The sequence below is a fragment of the Patagioenas fasciata genome, chromosome 9, assembly GCF_037038585.1.
Source record: "Patagioenas fasciata isolate bPatFas1 chromosome 9, bPatFas1.hap1, whole genome shotgun sequence".
Lineage (NCBI taxonomy): Eukaryota > Metazoa > Chordata > Aves > Columbiformes > Columbidae > Patagioenas > Patagioenas fasciata.
Window position 1 is genome coordinate 1,344,394 of NC_092528.1, and position 10,461 is coordinate 1,354,854.

At 50.0% G+C, this 10,461-nt stretch overlaps 1 protein-coding gene across 1 annotated transcript; it reads right to left on the minus strand.

The window, feature by feature from the left end:
* Window positions 1–8,465: 8,465 nt before the first annotated feature.
* Window positions 8,466–9,422, minus strand: LOC139828666 (olfactory receptor 14A16-like). Its single transcript, XM_071812808.1, has one exon. It carries the CDS (start codon window positions 9,420–9,422, stop codon window positions 8,466–8,468), a length of 957 nt encoding a protein of 318 aa, XP_071668909.1.
* Between the last annotated feature and the right edge of the window lie 1,039 nt (window positions 9,423–10,461).

The following is a 10,461-nucleotide window of genomic DNA, read 5'->3' on the forward strand; positions in this document are numbered from 1 at the left end:
TTTGGTTTGGCAGCTACTTTGGTTGGCTCTGTTTGGAAGTTCCACTCTATTGGGAGTTCAGTGTTAGTTCAGTTTTATGATGTTTTTCTGTTTTTCAGTTGGCCGTTGGGCCTCTCTGCCTTTTGCACTTGTACTTTCTCTTGCTGGGATCATCTGTTCAGGACCAGGGTGCTCTCTTCTTTTGGGCTGTCTGTTCAGCACAACTGGAGTTACATGGGGGATTGCACTGAGAATCATATATTTTACTTTATGTATATTTTAGTATATTATTAGTAGTAGTGTTTTCACTGTTTTCTTTCTTTTTTGTTTTTTTTTTTTCTAAACTCACAAGTTTCTCCCTTCTCTTTCAGTTCTCTTCCTTATCCCACTTGGGGACTGGGAGCAGGATGTGAGCAGCTCTCATGGTCTTGGTTGGTGGCTGTGGTAAAACCATGACAAGAAAGGGTAGTAGTAGCTTCAGAAATCTTGAAAATCTCTTTACAAGATGGTAGAGGAAAATAGCATGAGAAAGGAAAACCATCAGAAACTGCAGCTCTGGAGGCCCAGAGCGGAGCTCAGGATAAAGAAATGTCATTCTGAGCACAGTGCTGTGGTCATTCAGAAGGACTTTGGATCAGCCACGGCTTTGTGTTTCCAGGAACAGCTGGTGAGGATGGACAGACAGCAGCACAGGTGGGGACACAGTGGGGTGAGAACAAGGTGGGGAAGCACATGGGGTGTCTGCAGTCTGTGGGGAAACAGCCACAGGCCTGGGACAGTGTAGGATGGACTGTGGTGGACAGTTTCAAGGGCATTGGCAAGGCTGGATGTCCCTACAAGAGCCAAGGTCTTTGTCCTCTTAGCTGTGACTGATGTCCCTGCCAGTGAGGCCTAAGAGGAGACACATGGTTGTCATGGCCATGGCACCCATTGCCTCCTTGCACCCCCAGGTAGTGTCACACCATTGTCCTTCACTGGGCATCACACTCCCCACACCCCAAGAAGAGCCCTGAGCCACACGTGAGGGACAGGATCTCCCTTCCTAGGGGCAGGGGCTCAAGGCTTGGCCATTGTCCTTCATCAAACAAACCAAGGGGTTTCTCAGCATCAGAGCTGCTGCACTTTGCCTTTGCCTGATGCAATCACAGCCTCCAATTATCTGCTCTATACGAGTCCCTGGGAAGGCTTTGTCAGTAACAGCCCTCAGTGGGGCCCATTAATGCTTCAAGGTACTTTGGAGTTTGCTTCTGACTTGGACTTCTTGAGCAGATTCTTCAGTCTGTGCTTGGTATCTGAGGTTCACATGGACTCAGCACTAAATATGCCATGGGGCTCATTAAAACTCAGAAAGCCCTAACGAGTGATGTTTCTTTTGGTAATTTCATTCAAATCTTCAAGACTTGTAGAAATAACTGGAGAGATTTCAATGGGACACTTAGTGATGAAGATTTCAATAATTTCTTAAAGGAGGGTTTTTTCTTTCAAGGGTGTTTTCTGTCATTTTTCATTGTATAGAAGAAGTGACAGCAGCATTCTACACTGGACATTGATCCCAAGGCTCTCCTGAAGACATCTGGACAGGCAGGAGAACAGTCCCTTGAGGCTGGACACTGTATGGACAACCTCGCTCCTCACCCCCCACCCCCAGTCTGCCGGTTCCCTCATTGGCCACCAGAGACTGCATCACTTTTCCTCACATCAGACTTCTCCACTGAGCTCTGCAGGAGATGCTGCAGCTCCTGTGCACCAGCTCCACCTGCTCTCCTGTGCAAACACTGCACAGTTTAATAAACAGTAAAACACTTTCCTCAGCTGTGTGTGTAAGCTGGATCTGATGAGGTCCACCATCCACAAGGGACATCCACAGAAGAACTGTTTTAGACAGAAAGATAGGAAAGGATAGATATAAATACAATTAATGTCTTGACTACTATGTTAATTAGACCACTGAGTTAAGTTTATAACTCCCTGAAGCTCAAAGCAGAAACCAGACAGTTGAGAGGAACTGAATGACCAAAGAGCAAGTGGAGGAGAAACCTGAGAGCACTGGGAAGGGCAAAGGTCCAGACCGTCTGCTGGAAAGTTGTCCTTTGACAGGGACGTTGAATCAGGAGAGGGGGGAACTCCTGAATGACAAGGGAGATGAAATAATAGAATGTTGGTAATAGAAGTACAGGGGAAGACCAATATTTCTTTTCCTACCCTTAGTGCACTTGTAGACAAACATCAGTCATCAGCTGTCTCACCATAAACAGCCAGTGCCATTTTAGGGGCCCCAGTGTACCTGAGGTGCTGGCCTGGGATCTCCATCTATCACAGAGGACCTGGGGAGACCAGAGCACCTTGCAATGCAGGTGGAGCCTGGGCAGGGGTTCCCAGGGCACCTACACTGGTACAAGGTGTTTGTGTCCCTGGAGCTGAAGGCATTTGTGTCCTAGATCCATGCGCAGTTCTGGAAAACTCTTTCAAAGAAAAGTAACCCTCCTATAAAGGCTCTTAAATAAATGAATGAATGAATGAATGAATGAATGAATGAATGAATAAAAGAATAAATGAATAAATGAATAAATAAGAAGTATGTTGACACCTTCCTTTGCTTTGGATCTTTGTCTTCAGTTCTTCTTATTTTAATTTTCATTGACATTAGCTGACATACAATGAGCTTACAAGCAAGAAGCCAAGATCACTTTGTGTCTTGCGTAGCGCCCCATGCTCTCTGAACCTGCCCTGCCCAGGACTCCTCACATGTTGCCCAGAGTGAGTCACACTGAGGTGTTGGCTGGTTCCCTGGCTGAGATGTTGGTTTAGATGGTCACCTACAGCACAGGTGGATCCTGCCCCATCATCGTCTGCTCTGACCAGTTAGAAACAGAGCCCAACATCACCATGGGATCATAAGAGAACTGAGGTTGAAGGGACCTCAGGAGTCTGCAGTCCAACCTGTCAGAAACTGGGTCACACCAAGGTGTTCAAGCCTTGATCCAATCTGAGCTTTAGCAGGACTAGAGAAATGATCATCCCTTTGTACTCGGCACTGGTGAGGCCGCACCTTGAATCCTGGGGTCAGTTTTAGGCCCCTCATGGCAAGGAAGACATTGAGGTGCTGGAGAGAGTTCAGAGGAGGGTGACAAGGCTGGTGAAGGGTCTGGAGCACCAGTCTTATGAGGAGCGGTTGAGGGAGCCGGGGCTGTTCAGCCTGAAGAAAAGGAGGCTGAGGGGAGACCTTGTCGCTGTCCACAACTGCCTGAAAGGAGGTTCTGTCATGGTGGGTGTTGGTCTCTTCTCCCAAGTAGCAAGTGATAGGACAAGAGGAAATGGCCTCAAGTTGCACACGGGAAGGTTTAGATTGGATATCAGGAAAAAATTCTTTGGGGAAAACGGTTTAGAAGCAACAAAACAGACTGCCCAGTGAGTCTGTGGAGTCACCATCACTGAAGGTGTTTAAAAGACATACAGATGGTTTAGTGCCAGATTTAGGTTATGATTGGACTCGATGATCTTGAGGATCTCTTCAAACCACAATTATTCTCTGATTCTATGATAAGTCATTTTTGATATTTTCTTTCTCAGAGGACCATGCAACCTCCCTGAGAGCCAGGACTTTTCTGAGGTGCTTGAGAGATGTCTCACGGTCACACCAGCCAGTTCCACCAGCACCTGTCTGTCCCTTCCCAGACCAAACCTTTTCTCCATATCCCAACCTTCCAGGCAAATTTCTGGAACACAGCAAATCCTGTCCAGGTCCTCTGGGCCTGTTCAGAAGAGAGCAGCAGGCCAACATGTTGATGGGCTCCCTGTGCATTTCAAAGCTTTCCTGAACATTTTTGTCAATGCTCCACTTACACCCAAACTTTCTGGTCCTTAAGCTGTGGATGAGGGGATTGAGCAGGGATGTGGGGATGGTGCAGAAAAAAGGCTTTGTCAAACTCTCTCAGGGGGACTGTTCTGGACATCCCACAGTCAAGGATGAGGGTGCTGGAGAAGCCAGTGGCATTGGTTTGAGGTCCAGGTGGAGAAGGCCTTGTGCCTGTCTACACTGGAGGAGAGCAGTGATGCATTCATGGGATGCCCATAAGAACAGGAAGAGAACAAATGGCTCCAGGGGACAAAAGGCCTTCCAGCCAGTTCTTTACCCATTACAGATACACCATCCAGGCCATGAGCTACAGCTTCTCCAGGAGATGCTGTGGGATACGGTGTCAAAGGCTTTACTGCAGTCTAAGGACACAACACCCACAGCCTGTGTGGTGGATTCACTCCCCACCACAGACTTTCCCTCATCTGCTCAGCCGGTCACCTTGTCATAGAAGGAGATCAGGCTGGTCAAGCAGGACCTGCCTTTCACAAAGCCATGCTGACTGGGCCCGATTGCTCGTCTGGTGTGTGTGACCTCACAGTCCTTTCCCAGCCATGTTCCTGCTGTTGGCCTATCCCCTGCAGAGGCAGAAGTGGCCTCACAGTGCCCTCCACAGCCATTGGCTTCCTACTGGACTACGAGTTCCTGAGACACAAGTGACCACATGGCATCGTACCCAGCCATCACCCTCCTTGTGGTCCAGTGTGTGAGCAGATCAAACTGAGCTGCTTTCATCAAATGTATCCAATAGATTTCCTATCAAGGGTTTGAGTGCAGAAACGTTCCTCAGAGGACCTGCTGTATTTACTCTGGGGCATTATATATCTCTCTTGATAGATTTCTCCAAGGAAAAGATTCATGGAATCCTACAATACCACAGGTTGGAAGAGACTCCTGAACATCATCTCTGTCCCACTGACCTTCATGGCACCCCAAGGTTCATTTGTGCTCCCTTGGGTTCATCTCACCATGTGCACACATTGGACATGCACATGATGTGTATGGTTACAACTCATCTGTACAATGAAAACATGGAGTTTTGACCTAGTATTTTATAGAATTGTAGAATGTCCTGAGTTCGAAGAAACCCACAAGGATCATTGAATCCAACTCCTGTCCCTGCACAGGACACCCCACAGGTCACCCCGTGTGTCTCAGGACGTTGTCCAGTCTCTTCTTGAACACTGTCAGGTTGGGGCCGTGACACCTCCCTGGGAGCCTGTTCAGTGTCCAGCACCTCTGGGTGAAGAACCTTTTCCTCATGTCCAACTGACCCTCCCCTGGCACATCTTACTTCCATTCCCTTGGGTTCTGTCAATGGTCACCACAGAGATCAGTACCTTCCCTTCCTTCTCCCCTTCTGAGGAAGCTGTAGCCACCATGAGGTCTCCTTTTAGTCTTTTCCTCAGCTCTGATGTTGAGAAACCCCTTGGTTTGCTTTCTGAAGCACAAAGGAGAAGCCATGACCTCCAGGCAATGGGAAGGGGGATCCTGTCCCTCACACACGGCTCAGGGCTCTTCCTGGGACCATGGGATGTGGGTGTGCAAGGCCCAGGGAAGGACAACACTGGGACAACAACTTCCAGCTTCCCCATGGGGCTGCAAGGAGGCACCGAGGCCCCAGTGCCATGAGGACAACATGGCTTCTCCTGGGCCTCAGTGGCAGAGACAACTGCCATGGCCAAGGGGACAGAGACCTGGGTTCTGTGGGTCCCTTCCAGCCTTGCCAGCGCCCTTTGCCATCTCCACCACAGGCTGTTCTACACGGTCCTACCCCTGCCCCTCTTTCCCTGCAGGCTGCAGACACCCATCTCGCTTCCCCACCTGCTCTCACCCCAGCATTTCTGCACCTTCACTGCTGTGTCTGCACCCTCGCTGGCTGCTCCTTGGAACACAAACCATGGGCTGATCCAGCTCCCTCTGGGTGACCTCTTGCACCACAGCACTGCCCTTCCACTGACATTTCTTACTCCTCATATCCAATCCTCACCTTCCAAATTGCACTTTGCATTTTTTTTTTTTTCTCTCTTCTGCTTTTTCTAACTACCATGGAAAGCTCAGCCGCTTCAGAAACTGCCCTTCATGCAAGGAACCCAACCCATTAGGCTTCTTGTTGTCTTTTACCTGACCTCAACATGATTTTCTAAATCCCATGACTGCTACGGGCCGCTCAGCTTCTCTGACAGACACGACCATGTTCCTGCTGCTGTCCCGTCATGTTCTCAGGTGGGATGGACATGATAACACATCTCTAAGGCATCTCCTACCAATCTCCTGGGTAGGGCCTGTGGGTACCTTGGCAGAGGTTCTTTCCCAGCCACGTCCCTGCTGCTGGACTGTCACCTCCAGAGACAGAACTGACCTCACTGTCCCATTCACAGCCACAGGATTCTGATTGGATTATGAGTGTCTAAAACACAACTGACCTCATAATACCACACTCATCCATCTTCCTCCTTAGCACCCAGGACCTCCCAAGACTGAAGCGTGTTCTACTCAGTCCTATACCTGCCCCTCTTTCCCACAGGCTGCAGACACCCATCTCGCTTCCTCACCTTGTTCAAATTTGTCAAATATATTTCCCACTAACACTGTGAGTGAAAAGCACTCCTCACTGGAACTGCTGTTTTTATGTTAACACCTTCTAGATCTCCTCTACAGCCTTATTTTTCATATATTTATTTATTTTTATTATTATTATTCTACCTATTCCCTCTCCAGAAACCTCTCCAAGGCAAAAATTCTGTGAAATCACAGAATAACTCAGGTTTGCAGAGAACCCTTGTCTCACTCATCTTGTCTCACTCATCTTGTCTCACTCTCCTGCTCAGGGCAGAGTGAACCAGGTGAGGTTGCTCAAGGACTCCATCATCCTCAAAGGCACTGAAAGTTCACTCCGTTACATCATAGGAGGGGAGAATAAAGATGTTCAACAGTGTTGCCCAAGTGCTGGTCACTGAGAGATGACACCAGTAACTGGCTGCACGGAGCACTTTGTACTACTGATGATATTTGGGCTTGACGGTTCAGCCAACTTCCCACCCAGCATCCACTTCTTGAGCACCATCAGCACCACTCTGGCCAGAAGGAGACCATGGCTGAGCCTTGCAAACTCCCTGTACACAACATGCCTTTCTTTCCCCTGTCCATTTGGGTTCAGCAGTCCCTTCCTTGTCCTTCACATTCCTGGAAACGGCTGCAGGAGGACGTGTCCCATCCCCTTCCCAGGGACGGAGATAGATTGGCCAGCCTGTTATTCTCCCAGTTCCTACGCCTGCTCTTCTTGAAGATGGGTTTGAGGTCTGTGTTTTCTAAGGACCCAAGAACCATCTGGTTTCTATGGCACTTTTGACATAAATATCAGGGTTCTGTCAGCTGTCCACTGGTTTCATGGGCTCCTTATGCACCCAGGGATGCTCAGAGACCGAGTCTGTCCCTTTTACACACAGAGGCAGGAGTCACAGTGTCCTTCTGGCTTCCTGTTGCCACTCCCAAAGGATGGGAGACACCTCACCCCTCTGCTGTGTCACCTGCTCTGGACTCATCTGAGATGTCCCGCATCATGAGGAATGGACATGGGGACCTCAGTCAAAGGAAGCACAACCCAGTGCTGCTTTCAGGTGATTTCCCATAGGTTGTTCCTCCCAATATGAAGTGAGCTCAAGACCTCGTGTGTTCCACAGACCTTCACAGAATGGAAAGGAGTAGTTGATGGTGTTTGTGCTCACTCACGTTCATGTCACCTCACGTACATGATGTGCATGCTCTCATCTCATCTGTCCAAAGCAAACATGGACTGCTGAACCAGTCATTGAGTGTCCATCCATGGAGGGAAGAACAGCCTCTTTCGGTGAGAGCGCAGGGCTGGAAATGGTGGTTGTGAGGGGCCAGTCCATGATGATGCCCTGTGGCTCCTTCTGAGGGGTGTCCAGTGCACAGGGGCACAGCGCAGCCCCTGCTCTGCTGCTCCTGCAGGTCTCTGGCAGGAGGCCTGGCTGTGAGAGGACACTGCTGTGTGCCAGCCCTGCGCACACACACTGTTCAGCTGTACACTGGGGTTTGCATCCATGGCCACTTTCATATGCATATTCTTTAGAGAATCTTTGGAGGAAGACCTAAACCATCATGCTCTACCCATAGGAGATCACCATTCTACCTGGAAAGGCTGTTGTGAGGCCACCTCTGTGACAGCAGTGCCCATTGCCTGTCCCTGCCTGCGCTCACAGCACTGACACACAGCAGGACGGGGACCAAGCTGCCAGAGCACTCAGGCCTTGCACCAACACAAGGGATGAGAAGGAGAGTGTGGCAGTGGAACCAGAACAGCTCTGGAAGAACAAGCGCTGCTGCTCCCTGGCAGTGCTGCCAGGCTGGACTCTTTTCCCCTCCTCCCATGATACACAGGAACTGTCCCTGCAGCTTCAAAAAGGCCTTGGTGAAAGGATCTCATGAAAATAAGTCACTACAGGGCTCTTTAATTTGTTTAAATACACAAAGGGCACAGTCAGTTGTTATAAGAACAGCAGACAGTGAATTTGAAAGGGGATGACAACATTATCACAATAGAAACACCACCAACAAAAAAAATAGAGATGACAGGCTAGGCCTAAAATTAGTTACATTAAAACTGCTATGCAGAAGGAGATGGGAAATTTGTTGTTTCACAAAATAATCCAGTCATCAGTTTCCACAGGGCATCCTTGAGCTCCTGGTTCCTCATGCTGTAAATGACGGGGTTCACTGCTGGAGGCACCACCGAGTACAGAACGGCCATCGTCAGGTCCAGGGATGGGGAGGAGATGGAGGGGGCCTTCAGGTAGGCAAACATGCCAGTGCTGACGTACAGGGAGACCACGGCCAGGTGAGGGAGGCAGGTGGAAAAGGCTTTGTACTGTCCCTGCTCAGAGGGGATCCTCAGCACGGCCCTGAAGATCTGCACATAGGACACCACGATGAACACAAAACACCCAAATGCTACTAAAAGACTAACCACAATAAGCCCAAGTTCCTTGATGTAGGTGTTGGAACATGAGAGCTTGAGGATCTGGGGGATTTCACAGAAGAACTGGCCCAGGGCATTGCCCTTGCACAGGGGCAGTGAAAATGTATTGGCCGTGTGCAGCAGAGCATAGAGAAACCCAGTGGCCCAGGCAGCTGCTGCCATGTGGACACAAGCTCTGCTGCCCAGGAGGGTCCCGTAATGCAGGGGTTTGCAGATGGCAACGTAGCGGTCGTAGGACATGACAGTGAGAAGATACAACTCTGCTGAAATGAAAAAGGAAAACAGAAAGACTTGGGAAGCACATCCCATATAAGAAATTGCCCTGGTGTCCCAGGGGGAGCTGGACATGGACTTGGGGAGAGTGGTGGAGATGCAACCCAGGTCAAGGAGGGCGAGGTTGAGCAGGAAGAAGTACATGGGGGTGTGGAGGTGCTGGTCCCAGGCTATGGTGGTGATGATGAGGCCGTTGCCCAGGAGGGCAGCCAGGTAGATGCCCAGGAAGAGCCAGAAGTGCAAGAGCTGCAGCTCCTGTGTGTCTGCGAATGGCAGGAGGAGGAACTGGGTGATGGAGCTGCTGTTGGACATTTGCTGTCTGTGGGCATGATGACCTGTGCAAGGAGGAAAAGACAGTGATGAGTTAGAGGAGACTTCTCTCTGGAAAACCAACATGCTATTTCTCACGGTAAACCCCCTCCCTGATGGAGGGACGTTTCAGCTCATTCTCTCTTTCTACCAGCTGAGAAAAACAGTTCATCCAAGTTTAAAATGCAGTTGGGCATGCAGTTTCCATGGACACAGCTGTAAGGTAAAATTCACTGAATTGGTGGCAGAACAAAAACTGACCCACACTCCCACCCCATACCCAGAGAATAAGAGCTCCAGGAACAGGTGGAGAAACAGGGAAGGACACTGCAGTGCTACCAGAAAATAAAGCAAGGACAGAAAGGCAGATGGGCATGCTGTGGAACCTTCTCCTTACCTGGCTGTGCTGCTGCCACTTACATAATGACACTGTAGAGCAAGTACTTTTAGCACCTTTTTGTGTTCCACATTCCAGGAACCCTTCACCTGGAGGTCCAGCTGCTAGAGGTGGAGACTCGTGACCTGGACCCCATGGCTTTGGGGCAGAGGCTCTGCTGGGGAGGAGAGGAGACCAGGGGTTGAACTGAGAAATGTGTCTGCACTGCAGGGAATGGCAGGGGGGTCCTGAATCCCCTCCCCAGCATTTCTGGTCTATCACCCTGTCCATGTCTGTGCTCCTGCAGCTGTGTCTCTGTCCGTGGGTCTGCTCCCTGTCAGTGTCACAGACCCCGTCCCACCCGCTGTGTGCTCAGCTCTGTCCTGCTCACACCTCCTGGCACTGCCCAGGGACAGCTCTGTGTGTGCAGGGGCTCAGGAGCAGCTCAGACAAGTCCTAATGAGAACTAGGGTCTCAGTGTCTTCTCCAAAGAGCGAAATAGATCCCCATCTCCCACTGCACACCCAGACAACCAAGAGTGGAAAACTGAAAGCACAGACTCCTTCCCTTGCAGCTGTTCCTGTCTTGATGTTGTGTTTCAGAAGGACTCTCTGCCATGTCTGTGTGGTGATCTGGAGCTCTGAGCAGCCCTGACCCACACAGCAC

What these genes read in the sequence shown, in the direction of transcription:
- LOC139828666 (XM_071812808.1), bottom strand. Translation starts at nt 9,422, where the DNA reads ATGTCCAACAGCAGCTCCATCACCCAGTTCCTCCTCCTGCCATTCGCA.